This window comes from Octopus bimaculoides, chromosome 3 (genome assembly GCF_046866305.1).
Source record: "Octopus bimaculoides isolate indiv1 chromosome 3, ASM4686630v1, whole genome shotgun sequence".
Lineage (NCBI taxonomy): Eukaryota > Metazoa > Mollusca > Cephalopoda > Octopoda > Octopodidae > Octopus > Octopus bimaculoides.
In genome coordinates this window covers 164,427,572-164,445,780 of record NC_142930.1, presented here as the reverse complement: position 1 = coordinate 164,445,780, position 18,209 = coordinate 164,427,572, and the positions used below count along the sequence as shown (strand labels likewise).

At 40.4% G+C, this 18,209-nt stretch overlaps 1 protein-coding gene across 1 annotated transcript; it reads left to right on the top strand.

Moving 5' to 3' along the window:
- The first annotated feature begins 424 nt into the window (after positions 1-424).
- Positions 425-17,296, top strand: LOC149136836 (cilia- and flagella-associated protein 77-like). Its single transcript, XM_089349954.1, has 6 exons — positions 425-668; positions 6,423-6,519; positions 8,839-9,076; positions 10,916-11,024; positions 16,147-16,251; positions 17,131-17,296. Exons 1-6 carry the CDS (start codon positions 567-569, stop codon positions 17,257-17,259), a joined length of 780 nt encoding a protein of 259 aa, XP_089206080.1. The 5' UTR covers positions 425-566; the 3' UTR covers positions 17,260-17,296.
- Positions 17,297-18,209: the final 913 nt, after the last annotated feature.

The window sequence follows — 18,209 nt, the reverse complement described above, 5'->3', positions numbered from 1 at the left end:
TATGTATGTATATATATATATATATATATATATATATATATATACGTGTGTGTGTGTGTGTGTGTTTGCGTGTCTATGTTTGTCTCCCCCAACATCGCTTGATAACCGATGGTGGTGTGTTTACGTCCCCGTAACCTTAGCGGTTAGGCAAAAGAAGCCGATAGAATAAGTACTAGGCTTACAAAGAGTAAGTCCCGGGGTCGATTTGCTCGACTAAAGGCGGTGCTCCAGCATGGCCGCAGTCAAATGACTGAAACAAGTAAAAAAGAGTAAAAGAGAATACAGCCATACATACATACATACATACACACATACATACACATATATACATATATATATATACATACATACATCGATCGACAGGCGTAAAACACGTAGAAATGTTCCAGCGGAGATATCGAGGGGAGACAACTCAAGGCGATTAGCGGGGTTTCTATGACTACACGGTGTTTTCTCATAAACTTCAACCCGATTATTTTGTGAAGTTGTGAAGTTTATTTCCACATAATCGGGAATACAAATCTGTTTATTATATCTGGTGTTGCGTAATACATACATTACGAAGAATGGAATCCAACAAGAAAGACACATCACCGTGGCATTTGACGGCCACTGGTGAAATTGGAGTGAGGAGAGAGCCTATGTTATCGAACGAGTTGTTACTGAGGGTATGTACGTCTCGACTCTGTTTAATCTTCTATTTGTTTCAGTAATTGTGGTCATGCTGGAGCACCGTCTGTAGCGTTGACTCGTATATATATATATCGATTTGTGATTTTTGAATTTTTTGTTTGTTTAAAGGTTAGCGCTTATTCTACTGTCGCTTCTCTTTTTTTTTGCCGAACCGCTAGGTTACGTGGACGTTAACAAACCAACACCGGTTGTCAAGTAGTGGAAAGTGGGAGGTGGGTGGCCAAACAAACAACACACATACGCGCGCGCGCGCGACGGCGGGCTCCTTTCAGTTTCCATCTATCAAATCCACCGACGTGGCTTTGGTTGGCCTAAGTTACGGGGACAACACCCGTTGTCAAGCATTGCTGGGGATCACACATACACACATGCACACGCAACTTAGCGGTTCGACAAAAAAGAAGCGACGATAGAATAGGTACAAAACTTTAAACAAAACAAAATTTACAAGTCGATATATACACACATGCACGCACACACACACACATGCACACACATACGCACGCACACGCACACACATGCGCACGCACACACACACACACACACGATCTCTCTCTACCTATCTCCCCCCTCTCTCTCTCTCACACACACATGCATATATATATTGGGTTGAGTCATAAATAATTTCTATATTTTAGAAGTAAATTGTAATGACACATTTCGAACTTCAGGTGTTTAAAATTGAAATGGAAACTCTCATTTTTCAAAGACCCTCACCTGTCATTTGTATTCAAGCAGTGAAAGTGTGCAAATCATAATTTGATATTAAATTTCACTCTCCTAAAATGGATGAACTGGAGGTGCATATTCAGCATGTGATGTTGTGAGAGTTTGAGAATGGAAACTGCCCCCCCCCCCCACTTCAGAAACAGCTAAGAAAATATACAGTGTTTATGGTCAAGGTGTCATTAGTGACAAGCAAATGCGAAATTGGTTTTCAAAGTTTCTCTCCAGAGATTTGTCAATGAGAGATGGCGCTCATCAGACTTCGACCATGATGCTTTAAGAAAATTAGGGAAATTCAATCCTTGTAAAAGTACTTGAGAATAAGCAGTTGACCTCAACACATCTCAATCCACCATCTGGCGCCACTTTGAAAAGATAGGAAAAGCCAGCAAGTTGGGTGATTGGGTTTTCCATACTCTGAGTGAGAATAAGGAAGATCACCTGTCCATAGGGACAAGTCTTCTTTCAAGGTAGAAAAATGACCTCTTTCTCAATAATATCATTACAAGTGATGGAAAATGGGTCTTTTAAGGCAATGTTCAATGCAAAAGGCAGTGGAGAGACAAGGATAAATCTTCACAACTTATCTCAAAGGCTGAGTGAGCTCTATGGAAAGAAGGTTATGCTGTGCGTATGGGGGAATCACCGAAGTATTATTCAGTTTGAGTTTTTAAACCGCAATCAAACACTAAAGCTGACATCTACTCTCAACAACTGCAACATGTGCAGGAAAATCTTTTAAGAAAATGCTTTGCACTCGTCAATTGGAGAAACATTGTGCTTCGCCATGATAACGCAAGAACGCATTCAGCAAGGATCACACAGGATGAAATATTGGATTTGCGCTGGTGTGTTGTACTCCATCCACCATATTCACCAGACCTTGCACCAGTTGATTTCCATCTTTTTTACTCTCTACAAAATGCTCCGATGGAGGGGAAAAAAATTTCTCAAGAAAATCTGGTGAAAACGTGTTTGGAAAGATTCTTCATGTCGAGGCCAGCTGAATTTTACTCGATAAATTTAATCTGACAAATGGCAAGAGGTCTTTCCAAATAATGGCAGCCATATTGATTAATTGAAAATAGTTCTTTGTAAAATTCCTTCATGAGTAAAGGTATTTAACAAAATCAGAAATTATTTATGACTCAACCCAATATATGCGGCGGGGTCCATTCAGATTCTGTCTGCCAACTCCACTGACGAGGCTTTGGTTGGCCCATGGCAGTAGTAGAAGAGACATTCCCAAGGTACCCCGCAGTGGGACTGAACCCCAAACTATGTGGTTGGGAGGCAAACATGTTACCTCACAGGCGCACCTGCGTCTATAGAAGACGGCTTATTAGTTTTGTTTTTGCTGTTGTCGCTTAGCCCTAGGCTAACTCGGATTGAACTGGCCTGTAATCAAAGGCATTCCAGTGATGACCACCTTGGACTACATTTTAACAATATAAAGGCGTTGTTTAAGGATGATGAATAAAACACCCATGTTTCCAAAGGTGAGTTATCCAAACTCGAAAGAATTCCTCTCAACACATGGCTGTGTGTGTGTGTCTGTGTTTATCCCCCCCACCATCGCTTGATAACCGATGTTGGTGTCTTTACGTCCCCGTAACATAGCGGTTCGGCAAAAGAGACCGATAGAATAAGTACTAGGCTTACAAAGAATAAGTTCTGCGGTCGATTTGTTCGACTGGAAGACTGGAAGAGGTGCTCCAGCATGGCCGTAGTCACATGACTGAAACATGTAAAAGAAAAAGAATGAAAGAATTGGTCTTGACAAAAGAAAAAATCCTTTGGATAGATAAGGCCTGTGTATGTGCGTGCGTGAGAGAGAGAGAGAGAGAGAGAGAGAGAGAGAGAGAGAGAATGAGAGAGAGAGAGAAAGAGAGTAAGTACGAACGTCATCGCAACCCAACCATGACTCGTCCGCTGTGAGTGTGAGACCTTGATAGAAGAGAGAGAGAGAAAGGAAGAGAGAGAGAGAGAGAGAGAGAGAGAGAGAGAGAGAGAGAGAGAGCAAGGGAGAGAGAGAAAGGAAGAGAGAGTGAGAGAGAGAAAGAGAGAATAAGTACAGACGTCATCGCAACCCAACCGTGACTCGTCCGCTGTAAGTGTGAGACCTTGAGAGAAGCGAAAGAGAGAAAGCATTGTGTTCATATCTGTTCCGACATGTCCAGTGTCCACAGTAACGACTTCTAACGTTGAAGGAATTTATAATCAACCGGAGAAATACCACACACACACACACACGTACATTGTAACTGTCTGCTGCCTACGTGTATGTGTGTGTGTGTGTGTTTGTGTTTGTGTGTGAGTATTCATTTTTATGCTTATCTCTATATGCTCCTATGGAGTTTATAATCAGCCGGAGATACACCACGAACGCACACAGTGTGTCTGTGTGTGTGCATGTGTGTGGAAGTGCATGTATGTATGTCTGGATGTGTATGTATGGATAGATGTGTAGGTATACATACATGTATGTATGTATGTATGTATGTATGTCTGTGTACACCTTTCGATGCCGTGTATGCCATAATGTCTACAAATCTAACGGAAGCCTTCAAGAGACTTTTTAAGATCCACAAAGATCAGATCTTATCTGCAGCTCTTGGTGGTCCAAATCAGATATGCAATCTATGTGGGTGTCTTTTCAATACATTGTCTGGTTTAAAAATCCACATCAGACGCCATGATGGTCTGATGTTGATTGTAAGTACAAGAGGTGGTCTGACTGCATAAGGAGAAGACAACCACCATGTCTGGATGTGTATGTATGTATGTATGTATATGTTAGACCGCTATTGGTAATGTAATCCAGTACAATCTATTGCATGGTCGGGTCGTTGGCGACTAAACTGTCAACCCCACTAAACTGGTTTAGTGAGGAAGGTGATAGGACACCTCGAAAGGATAAAAAACAAAGCTTGATAAAAAGGGTAGACTGCTGGCCTTGTGTCTGAAAAAGCAAAATCGTTAGTACACGGATAAAATACTTAGCAGGGTTTCGTCCGTCTTTGAGACATTCTGAGTTCAAATCCCGCCGGGACCGACTTTATCTTCCATCCTTTCGAGGTCGATAAAATAAGTAGCAGTTGAGTACTGGGTTCGACGTAATCAGGGCCGACGCTAAGCCCTTGCATCCCCTGCAGTCGCAGGGACCCTCCACGGTTGAGGGGCCCCATGTTAAGATCAAAGTTTTTAGATGAGTGATCTATTTGCTTTGGTTAAGATGATGAACAAGAATTAAACAATCGATGTTAACTGAAAATTTCAAGAAATAAAATGGTAATACATTGTTCCAGCAAAAGTTCTTGTAAAAATATTACATTTTACCACGAACGTGTACCAGACTTTGTGGATTGTTCTATGATATCTATTGAACACGAACTTAGCTATCAGCTTGATTATTCTGAACTGACCAATGATTTTGCAAAGTGCGCCATATTTGTCTTTGAAGGTTGCATGGATTATAAAAATGCTCTTTTATTCATATCTGGAAGTTTTACTTATTGAAATTTGGAAAAGACCGAAATAAATTTAACTTGTTGAACTTTTAAAAGATGTTCTTTAGGATAACGTGAAATATTGAACTTCAGGTAGAATAAATAAAATATAGCTATGAACAAAAGATGCGTAGTCAGGCGACGGAGCCGGATGTAATCGTCTAACCCTTCCCTGCAAAATTTCAGGCGTTCTGTCTATAGTTGAAAGTATTTATTGATCGTCAGCTTAAGGTGAATTAATTTCGCTGTTTTCTCAGCGCTGGAGAGAGTTGGAGGCGAAGGGAAACAACTCTGACAGAACTACTGTCGTAGAGCTCCGCACATAGTTTTTTCTTTTTTTGTTAAACTCTGCCGGGGTTTACCTGTGTACAGTTTCACAAATCTTCGAACATTCAGGCTTTGTCTTGTTGCTGGAATTAGATCGGGTATGCGTAACCTTTTCCAAGAAGCGTGTCGACCGCATGAAACATAGCTCATCATCAGGTGGGCTGTATTACTAAAAGAATTCAAATTACAGTAATGCTTCGATATACGAGTTAATTTGTTCCCAAATCGCTCATAAAGCGAGGATCGTAAAGCAGAGCAATAATTCCCCATAGTAGCGATGTTATAAATCGTAATTCGTTCCCAGAAAAATATTTTACCTATAAAATTTATAATACTCGTAAATAAATGGCGATAAAACAATAGTAGATCGTAAAGAATATTTTATGTAAAGTAAAAAGAATGTGAAGATCATAAAAAATCTTATTATCGTTTTCTGAATCACTTTCAATCGCATTTGACTCGCGCACATCATCGCTTGTAGACGGGATCGCCAATTCACAAGCACTCGTAGACAGACTTGTTGATCTCTTTTTAAAAACAAGTCTAGAAGAAAAAAATTTCGTTCTCTATAAATTTCTCGGCAACACGCAGAAGCATTTGTTATGGTGGAAGAAACTTTTGCACTTCGTTCTAAATTTGGAGAGGGTCTCGTAAAGTGGTTCCTCGCAAAGTGAGGTACTACTGTAATTTTTCGTTTGGCCATTCGTGAAATTCTGCGAATGTAGTTTGTTAGTTGATTCTAGACGAGTGTGGAGGATGTGGCGCAAGCCCTTCCTACACAAACTTGTAGACATCGAAGTGCTGTCTCGAGTCCCATCACTCATAAGGCTGCTTACTCGCTTTCCAAGGCGGATAAGCGACCGAGATCACAACATTCCCCAGCAAGGTTAGTCACTGACAACTGAGTGGGTTGGAACAACATGAAATGAAGTGTTTTGCCCAAGGAAAGAGCGCATGGCCCGGACCTGTCCGGTCTGGTCCCGGAATCGAAACTACGATCTTGCGGTCGTGAGGAGCACACTATGACATCTAGGTCATACGCCCTCCTTCTATCTGTCTATCTGTCTGTCTGTAGATTTCTTCCCAAGACTATTTATTACCGATTCCTTTTTTTTTCTTTCTATTAGTAAATTTTTTACCGTTTATTTTACCATTTATTTCCAACAGTCTGACCTTGGCAAACGTCGAATGAGGAGTTACACAATGCCAACTCACTGGATATACGGCTTGGAATACCCACAGGGCTGCGGGACAGTAGGTCAAGGTATATAGGACTCTATCTATCTATCTATCTATCTATCTATCTATCTATCTATCTATCTATCTATCTATCTATCTATAAACACTAGTGCTTGACCAGTTGTTTTATGCTCGGGATAAATAATACTTTGTTTACATTGAAATATAGGTACACGAAGGGGTACTGAAATGTTCCAGGTTTTGGTTAAAAGAAAATACAGGGGGATCAGTTAATTACGATTTTATTGAACATATTCCCCTCTCAGGTTCACACACTTATTGCAGCGGTCCTTCAGTTTTTCTAAGCCCTGTAAAAGAACTCAGAAGGTGGGGCCTCCAGCCAGGCTTTTTTGCGAGACCCTTAAAACCAGGAACTTTTCAGCACTCTCTCGTATATGCAAGAAGGAATTAAGTAAGAGGTGGGAAAGCAATATTGAAATGCAAAGAAACGTTTAAGAGATCACAATACGTATTGTGTCACATTTTAAATCCTAACGTTTAAATACAGTGAAACAAAGAAATAGAAAAAGAAAGAAATAAATGAAAAAAAGGAAAAGAAAATAGTGGGGAGAGTTAAGGAGTAGAAGATGGAGGAGTAGGGGGTGATGAGCTACATGCCCCAGAACAAAAGGGCAGCCGCGCCCCGCGGACATGACCGCGATGGTGTTGCTGCGAAGAGTGGCCGGCGACACTCGCTGAGGCAGTCACTCCACCTTGCAACGCTCATTTCTCACACGGGCCGCCGTCGTCCCGATTTTGCGGAGGAAATCGGTGGTGCGGGGTTCGAGATCACCCGAGATCTTGATCGACGGCGACCAGCACAAATTACGATAGTTTTTCCCATTCCTCCGTTCATAAGTCACTTAATCCACTAATTCGCTAATCTACTAATCTCTTTCGTTGGGAAAGGCGTGAACGTCACAGCAGGGCTGTCTTAGCAGCATTACAGGCCCCCGAACACATCAAAGCACTAGGCCCTCTAGTATTCATTCATTAACAGCAAGCTCCAGCCTACATAGATGAGAATTAAACCTCTAATCCTGTGAGGCCTCCGAGCAATTGCCGAGTGTGCCGTGCCTTGAAATTGCACTACGTCACAGAATCCCATTTTTCCTGTATTGTCTGTGAGGCAGCCTTTACATGTGTGTTTAGCCCGTTGGGGGCAGCAACGAAATTTCCCTCTGAAAATATATTTTAAAAAAAAGTGTTGGGAAGCACATACATAACTGTGCGTTAGAAAAAACGGAATAGTCAGATCTGGAACGCTTGTATCTCCATAACACGCACTCGTATGTTTGTATATATGCAAGTATACATGTATATATACTTCTGTATACACAAACACACACACACACACACACACACACACACACACACACACAAGTGTCTTCTATTATAGCCTCGGGCCGACCAAAGCCTTGTGAGTGGATTTGGTAGCCGGAAACTGAAAGAAGCCCGTCGTATATATGTATATATATATATATATATATATATATATATATATATATATATATATATATATATATATATGTATATATATATATATATATATATATATATATATATATATATATATATATATATATATATAAATATATAGTTTTAGGGAAAAGAACCAAGGTTCCTGAACTCATCGATGAAATATCTTTATAAATATCTTTATCTTATGATATTTATTTTGTATTATATTATTTATTTTGCTTTTAATTATTAATTTTTCTATATGTGTAAGTGGATTTTCATCGATGAGTTCAGGAACCTTGGTTCTTTTCCCTAAAACTATATATATATATTTAATACTGTGAAACTTAATTTAATTTTAATTTTTAATAAATTGATTTTAATTGAGTTTTTACCTGTAATTTTGGATTTTATCCCTAATATTATTATTATTTTGTATATATATATATATATATATATATATATATATATATATATATATATATATATATATATATATATATATATGTATGTGTGTGTATATGTTTGTGTGTGTGTTTTGTGTTTGTCCCCCCAACATCGCTTGACATGCGATGCTGGTGTGTTTACGTCTCCGTAACTTAGCGGTTCGGCAAAAAGAGTCCGATAGAACAAGTACTAGGCTTAGAAAGAATAAGTCCTGGGATCGATTTGCGAGACTAAAGGCGGTACTCTAGCATGGCCGCAGTCACGTGATTGAAACAAGTAAAAGAGTAAAAGAGTATATTTAATTTTTCTTTTTTTTTTTTACTTATTGCACAATTCTCCCAATTTCTAACCAGTAACTGTCATTTCTTTTTGTTCTTTTTTGTTTTCTTTTTCTTTCTCTGTTTTCATCCGTGATATTGGCATTATTCTTGAAAAGCCCTTCGAGGTTGGGATTTACCAACAGATATTATCACCCCGTTGAAGCCTCAAACTGTGAGCATACGTAATTATGTTGCCTTGAACAAGGACTGTGTCCAGCGAGGCATCGTAACCGCCCCAGAACAACGTAACTTCCGCCAACTGCACGACATACGGAAGACAATCACAAAGGACGCTGCCCGAAGGTTTTACAAAATGGAATTTCCAATTGATACGACGTTTGGAATGCCCGTCAGGTAAGATTCATCCCCTCTTTTCTCTCCCCGCCCTCGTCTCTCTATCTCTGGTTAGTCTTCCTCCCGTCACCCCCATTTTCTCCCGAATTATTATTATTATTATTATTATTATTATTATTATTTTGCCAAAAACCCCTGCTTTCGGATACGGAGAGTCCGGAAAATTGCCAAAAATCGGCATTTTAAAAAAAGGGGGTGTTTTTGTGGGGGTACAAAAGGAAGTCTTGCCCCCTCTCTCTCTTTTTATTATAGGCCCCGAAAGGTAAAGTCGACCTCGGCAGAATTTGAACTCAGAACGTAAAGACGGAAAAAATGCTGCTAAAGATTTTGCCCGACGCTCTAAGGATTCTGTCAGCGCGTCGCCTCGCTCGCCGCCTTAATATTGGTTTCGATATTCTTTTCGGATCTTTTTTAAAACGGGGGCCACATTTTTCATTAATGTTTTACGTAGTGTTTTTGGTACCGAAAAACTTTCAAACTTCGTATACTTATCTATTTTGTGTTATAGAACAGAAAAATATTTTTGTATTCGAATTTATTTCATGTAAAAAGTTGTCTTATTTCGATAATTTCAACCAATCACTGACAAGTATTCAGTTGTTTATATTTACTCCTTTGGCTGATTAAGCCATAGCTTCGTTTTATTTGCTTTTTTCATTTAAAATTTGCTTTTTTCATTTTCTTCTTTTTCTTCGTTTTATTTGCTTTTTTCTTTTTAAATTTGCTGTTTTACCCTAGCCCTAACCCTATCACCGATAGAATTGTTTCAGAATCGTTTGTTTATGTAGTCGGCACTTAATGTATATCGGCTGAATGGACGTCAGTGATTGGTTGAAATTACAGAAATACGACAACTTTAACATGGAATAACTTAGGGATTTCTTTTTTTTTAAAGAAGACTAAGAGAAAAAGATGTTTTATATGACACATTCTACCAGTGTTCCAAGTTTCAAAGTGTTTCGTTAATGAAAAATGTGGCCCCCGTTTTAAAAAAGATCCTTCTTTTCTACCCTTGGCACAAGGCCCGAAATTTTTGGGGTGGGAGGCAGTCGATTAGATCGACCCCAGTACGCAACTGGTACTTAATTTATCGACCCCGAAAGGATGAAAGGCAAAGTCGATCTCGGCGGAATTTGAACTCAACGTAAAGACAAACGAAATACCGCTAAGCATTTTGCCCGGCGTGCTAACGTTTCTTAGGGGCTACACATAGAGGGGACAAACAAGGACAGACAAACGGATTAAGTCGATTATATCGACCCCAGTGCGTAACTGGTACTTATTTAATCGACCTCGAAAAGATGAAAGGCAAAATCGACCTCGGCGGAATTTGAACTCAGAACGTAACGGCAGACGAAATACCGCTAAGCATTTCGCCCAGCGTGCTAACGTTTCTGCCAGCTCGCCGCCTTAATTGCTACTAATATTCTTTTCATCTCTAGGCACAAGGCCCGAAATTTAGTGGGAGGGGTAAAGTCGATTGGATCGACCCCAGTACTCCCTTGTGGCAGTAAAGAGATAAAAAACGTTAGCACGCCGAGTGAAATGCTTAGCAGTATTTCGTCTGTCTTTATGTTCTGAGTTCAAATTCCGCCGAGGTCGACTTTGCCTTTTATCTTTCGGGGTTGATAAATTAACTACCAATTGTGTACTGGAGTCGATCTAATCGACTGGCCCTCTCCCCCCAAATTTCGGGCCTTGTGCCTAGAGTAGAAAAGAATATTAGTGGCAATTTTGTCATGGGGGTTGATAAAAATCGACTCCACCCTCTCTCCAAATTTGTTTTATTTTGTGTCAGATTTAAAACCCAGTAATTTTTGGTTCAATTTCTGAAATCAGGCCATCCACTCCTATACAAGAAGTCATTGCAAATAAATTTGGAACAATGTGGGTGCAAGAGAAGAAAGACGAATTAGTGCGACGGCAGCAGAAAGAAAATCGTATGCAGGTGAGTTTACATTTTGTAATAATATACACCGGAGTAGTTAGAGTGTGTGCCGCCGAGTTTGTCGCCTTCACTTCGAGCTCCCACCGCGAGTAGTTTCAGCAACATTAAAAGCATTTTTTGTGTCAACCCTGCTCATACAAGCTTATGCAACAGACTCAAAAGCGTCAGCAGTCATAAAAGCTCCGCTCGCTTGTCTCCTCCCATTTGCCAGCTACGTTATTGTTTATATGTGGAGTCGCAATGGCCCAGTGGTTAGGGCAGCGGACTCGCGGTCATAAGATCGCGGTTTCGATTCCCAGACCGGGCGTTGTGAGTGTTTATTGAACGAAAACACCTAAAGCTCCACGAGGCTCCGACAGAGGGGTTGTGGCGAACCCTGCTGTACTCTTTCACCACAACTTTCCCTCACTCTTACTTCCTGTTTCTGTCGTGCCTGTAATTCAAAGGGCCAGCCTTGTCACACTGTGTCATGCTGAATATCTCCGAGAACTACGTTAAGGGTACACGTGTCTGTGGAGTGCTCAGCCACTTGCACGTCAATTTCACGAGCAGGCTGTTCCGTTGATCAGATCAGCTGGGACCCTCGACGTCGCAAGCGACGGAGTGCCAACAACCAGTTACCACTAACCACTCGAAGGCGGCGAGGTGGCAGAATCGTTATCGCGCTGGATGAAAGGCTTAGCGTAAAAAATTACTGGCGCTCTTCGTATGGAAAACTAATATTGTTTTAAATCTAAACATTTAGAAAGCAAAACAAAACAAAAGATGCGACTGCGGTCATGCTGGAGCACCACCGTGATTTTCTACTTTTATGTATCATTCTTATTTGGCTGATTTCTACAGGGTGGCAGGACTTCATACCACCCCTCCTGAATGTGCTTTCCTCCTTGGTTGTTGGCCCATTTGTGGTGCATGAGGGAGTTGTTTCACACCGCTGCCCTCGTTTATACCTCATGCCGAGACGCTGGTCAATCTGGTACAGCGAACAGTAAAATGTCCAGTTCCCTATTTGAAGACATCCATGTCCACCTTGTGTAGGTTTCTCCTTATTGTCTTTGGCAGGACATTGAAGAACTGTGGGATTTTGAACCCCAAGTTGTTGCACTACCTGGTCCTGACATCAGATAGGGTTGCCGGTAACTTTGCAGCAATGCAATGGCGTCCAGTTACAAGCTCTTCCAGAACTTTCCCCAAGTCTTCAGCGAAACGTTATCTTTTACTTGTTTCAGTCACTTGACTGCTGCCATGCTGGAGCACCGCCTTGAAGGGTTTTTAGTCGAAAAAATCGGCACTAGGACATATTTTTTTAAAGACTGGCGCTTATTCTTTTTTGCTGAACCGCTAAGTTAACGGGAGCGTAAACACATCAGCACCGGTTGTCAAGTGGTATTGGGGGACAAATGCAGACACAGATATATATATACATATGTACAACGGGCTTCCGTCTACTAAATCCACTCACAAGGCTTTGGTCGGCCCGAGGCTATAGTAGAAGACACTTGCCCAAGGTGCCACGCAGTGGGACTGAACCCGGAACCATGTGGTTGGTAAGCAATACATATATATAGTACGACGAGCTCTCAGCTTCCATCTGCTAAATCCATTCATAAGGCTTTAATTAGCTCGAAGCTATAGGAGAAAACACTTGCCGAAGATGCCAGGCTGTGGGAATGAACCTGGAACCATGTGGTCGGGAAGCAAGCTTCTTACCACACAGCCATGCATGCACCTATATTTATTAAACATTACTGTAACACTGTCACGTGTTTCCTGTGGCCTGTACTACCGAGTCTAAGCTCCATAGGGGAGACGGAAGAATTGGTGAATCTTTCCTGTGTGTGTATTCCACACCAGAACTGTTATCTCGTGAGAACCGAGTCTTTAGTGGTTTTTAAGACACCAAAATAATTTTAAATACTGTCATTTGCAGAAGGATATTTACACACACAGATACACACACACACACACACATACACACACACACACACACACACACACACACACACACACACACACACACACACACACACACACACACACACACACACACACACACACACACACACACACACAGATGTGGGTATATATATGTAAAAGATATCAACATTTATACACATACATATGTATATAACATTGGCTTCAAATTCTGGCGCAAAGCCAGCAATTTTTTTTTTTTGGTAGAGAGGGGTAGGTCAATTATATCGACCGCAGTGTTCAACTGGTATTTATTTTTCTCGACCCCGGAATGATGAAAAGCAAAGTGGACCTCGGTGGAATTTGAACTCAGAATTTGAAAGCAGACGAAATGCAGCTAGGCATATTGCCCGGCGTACGAACGACTCTGCCAGCTCGTCACCTTATATATATATTAATTTGCAACTTAGACACGAGGCCATCTAGTGGAGGAGACCGGTAATACTTAGAACATACATTATCGGCCCTGTAAGTGCAAAATGGCAAGTCTGAGACTTGAAATTTGAGCTTAGAAAGGAACCTAACTAACATTACACAGTATTTTTTCCGAGGCTTTGTAGCATCGGCCGTCCATAACATTTTTATACATATTCATAAGTGTAATATATCAGAAAAAATGAAGACAATAAATATTGAAGTATATGAATCAATTATCACGCAAGGGAGATAACTGTTTTATAGGAAGTTTAGAGTAGCCTTCCTTTACGTGGAATTCGTGCGTTTATTGTTTAGTGGGCACAGGATAGATAGACGGGTGTAGTAGTAGTAGTAGGAATTGTAGTGTGTGATAGAGGGATGGAGAGAGAGAGAGAGAGAGAGAGAGAGAGAGAGAGAGAGATGGGGAGAATTTGTGTGAGAGAGAGAGATGGGGGAGAATTTGTGTGAGGGAGAGAGAGAAATAGAGAATGATATAGATTCGTGTAAAACTTTTTCTCATCCTTCAAACGGTTCTAGTTTTCCTTTTGTGACATACACAATCTCTAAGTTCAGTCTTTATAACTTTCCAATAAAAGCAGAGTTATGTCAAAGTCTACTTCCTTCATGCCAGAAGAAAAATTTAACAAATATGTTAAATAAAATCATAATTAACTGATCTTCCAATATTTGCTTTTACTCAAAACCAGGAACTTTTCAATACTCCTCGTATATATATATATGTTTATATATGCGCGCGCATGTGTGTGTGTGTGAGTGTATATGTATGTATGTATGTATGTATGTATGTATGTATGTATGTATATACACTCTCTGGGCTTTGTTCCAGTGGAGTACCGAGAATGTGATTACTGAAGGCTGAGAGATATGTGCTGCTAGCATTCCGTCAGTGTCAATTTTCATCTGAGTAGATTCTTGCTCAAGGACTCATGTACCACCCAGTCCAGGAATCGAAAGTACGATCTTATGATCTTCAGACCAGCATATCTAATAAAAGGTCAAGCGCATTCACATACCGGTTAGATACCAACCGCTTATTTCTCTGTCAATCATTATGTGAAGGGCGTTCGTCAGTGAAAAGTTCGCTGAGATGAGATCTTTTCAAACTGGTTTTGAAGCAAAGTAAGAGAGAGGGAGTGAGTGAAATAGATAAATAGATAGATAGATAGATAGATAGATAGATAGATAGATAGATAGACAGACAGACAGACAGATAGATAGATAGACAGATAAGTAGGTAGATAGATAGATAGATAGATAGATAGATAGATAGATAGAGTGTGTGTGTAGGAGAGGGAGAGAGAGAGAGAGAGAGAGAGAGAGAGAGAGAGAGAGAGAGAGAGAGAGAGAGAGAGAGAGAGAAGATGTTGGAGATAGGGCCTCTTCTAGAATTGAAAAGAAAGCAAGAAAGAAAAAGAAATTGATATCAAGAGGTAAAGAGAGAAAGAGAGAGAGAGAGAAAAGGAGCGGGAGAGAGAGTAAGGAAGACATAAACAAAGGAAGGAAGAAAGAAAGAGAGAGTGTAAGAGAGAGAGAGAGAGAGAGAGAGAGAGAGAGAGAGAGAGAGTTGGGGACTGGGCCTCTCTTAGGATCGAAAGACGTAATGTTTACATAAGCGTGTTATGAATTGCTACAGTGTGATGGATAAAAAGCCCCACAGCATCTATTGTGCCCTGAGTTCAAATCTTGCCGAGATCAATTTACCTTTCACGCTTTCGGAGTCGAAATGCACTAATCGAGGGCGATGGGTCGAGGGGACTGCTAGAGATTCGGTCGAGATATCTTGCAGCAACTGTTGTGATGCTTCGCGGTTTGACAACACAGGAGGCGGTGGGGAACCAGGATTTTCTTCTGGGTGTTGCCCAAAAGTTTCGAAAAAAAAAAAACTATATAGGCGTAGGAGTGGCTGTGTGGTAAGTAGCTTGCTTACGAACCACATGGTTCCGGGTTCGGTCCCACTGCGTGGCACCTTGGGCAAGTGTCTTCCACTATAGCCTTGGGCCGACCAAAGCCTTGTGAATGGATTTGGTAGGCGGAAACTGAAAGAAGCCCGTCGTATATATATATGTATGTGTCTGTGTTTGTCCCCCCAACATCACTTGACAATCGATGCTGGTGTGTTTACGTCCCCGTAACTTAGCGGTTCGGAAAAAAGAGACCGATAGAATAAGTACTAGGCTTACAAAGAATAAGTCCTGGGGTCGATTTGCTCGACTAAAGGCGGTGCTCCAGCATGGCCACAGTCAAATGACTGAAACAAGTAAAAGAGTGAAAGAGAAGAGTAGGGTGGGAACGGTAATTCGTAACAAAAGGACCCATTTTTATGTATTCTGACTTTGTTGTAGCAGACGATGTGCAAATGAAACGGTAACGCTGCGAAACTGTTGGAAGTAAAATAACAATGTTTATTATATTTGGTGTCGGCTCAACTAGAAAGGGTGTTGCCTGAGGAACTAGGGCAACATCCCTGCATCTGCTATTGCAACTACACCAGCGACGATACTAGTGCCAAGCTGTTACAAACCAAAGCGATAGTGGAGTACAAACATAACACGCGCACGCACACAAATTCACAACAGCGAACAAAATGCTTCGTGATTTCTTTTCTTTGTTTTTCTTTTTATTTTGATATCGATGTCCCATATTTTGTGGCTCCAAGTCATTCTACTGAGTTGAAATTTCATCATCATCCTTTCTAATTTCAATTTTTCAGCATTGTCAGAATGTAGTATATAAAACAAAAGCGAATATGTTATCTCAATATCAACAACCAACTAAGGAACCAGAATTGTGGAAACTTCCACGCTTCACTAAAAGTGTACGTATACGTTGCATTTCTTTGTAAGGTTTTGGTCTGATTTCGATTCATTGTAGGAATCTGTTGTTTTGCTTCTGTTTTTATTTTTCAGAATTAGATTTCCAAGAAGTCCAAGATTGAATTAATTGAATGACATACCAAATTTGATGGCAAAGAATCTAAACTAGATCGGAAACATCTATATATGCCTGTCTCTCTGCTTATGTATGTATGTATGTATGTATGTATGTATGTATGTATGTGCTTTGCGAATGTGTGTGTGGTGTGTGTGTATATATATGTAGTTATATGAATATATGTATATATGTTTATATATATATATTTTATATATACATATATACATACATACATTCATGCATACATACATACACCTACCTACCTACCTACCTACCTACACACACACACACACACACGCGCGCGCGCATACATATATACTACCATTATTCAACGACAGAATCATTGCCGCAATCTATCTTGCGATCTACAAAGAACTAAACATACGGATGGTTCAATCCGTCCAGAAATCGTACCACAGACAATACCATAAAAGTGCACACTGTCCAATTGTCCCATCAGCAACTTATAAATACGTTCGAGGGCCTACATGGTATATTAAATGGTCTGTGGTAAATGTGGTACATTCCATATTAGGAACTAAACAAATCAATCTTATCCTGTAGACACATGATCAATGGCGTTCAAGTTATGATCGTTCCGACAATGTATAATCTATCCATTCTTTTTTTTCAGACTGTTGACAATAGACAGTAATATGAAGTGTAGAGTTAGTTGCTATTTCATTGAATGGCAAGTGTGTACAAGTTTCAACGTTTTCTCTTTGTTGGAATTGATATTGATGTTGTTTTTTTTTTTTTACAGGCACAACCTCACCTCGAAACCTTTCGATCGGAAGCCAAGAAAAATCATGCAATGGCTAAACAAGAATTAGACAAAGTTCCTCGACTTGGAACGACACATCAAGGAATATACACCGCTGCATATCATTAAAATCTATCGTCGCATCAGATTTTCTCACAGACCCAAACGATTTTCTCGTTCTTTCTTTCTTTCTTTCTTTCTTTCTTTTTTCCCTTAGTTATTTCTTTGTGGTATGTTTCCTTCTTTTTTCCTTCCTTTGTACTTCTTTCTTTCTACATCCTTTTAGTTTGTTTACTTAGCTATTCCTTCCTCCCTTCCTTCCTTCCTTCCTTCCTTCCTTCCTTTCCCCTTTGTTTGTTTGCTTGTTTCCCTTTTCCCCCTTTCTTTTTGTTTATCTACTTGGTGTTGTTTGCTTCTTTCTTTCTCGCTTGCTTGCTTGATGCTTGCTTTCTGTCAATCTCCGTGTCTCTGTCTTTATTATTGTTTAACATTTATGTCAGGTCCCTGATCCAGTAAGCCTATAATCAAAGACATTCCACTTGTGACCAAATTCCTCTTTTATCTCCCCCGCCCCTATCATGCTGTTATCACCAGAACACTGCTTACCCAATGCGTTTTTGTTTTTTCAAAGATGGCAACGTGTAATTTGAGGGAGAGATTTCGCTGTTATTTTTAGCAGATCGAGCATTTCTCAGTCTACATTTTTCCTACAGGTAAAAAAGTACACACAAAAAACCCGCCAAAACAAGAAAAAGGACCATATTTAGTACTTACGCCTTTCTTTCCTCTCCTTCCTCCCTTTTAATCTTTTCTTTCTTTCTTTCTTTCTTTCTTTCTTTCTCTGCGGTGGTATCTGTATGTATGTATGTATGTATGCATGCATGTATATACGTCTGAATGTGTGAATTCATGCATGCATATATGTATGTATATGTGTGTGTGTGCATGCATGCTTGTGTGCGTGTGTGCATGTGTGTGTGTGTGCGTGTGTGCATGTGTGTGTGTGTGTGCGTGTGTGCGTGTGTGCATGTGTGTGTGTGCGTGTGTGTGTGCATGTGTGTGTGCGTGTGCTTGTGGTT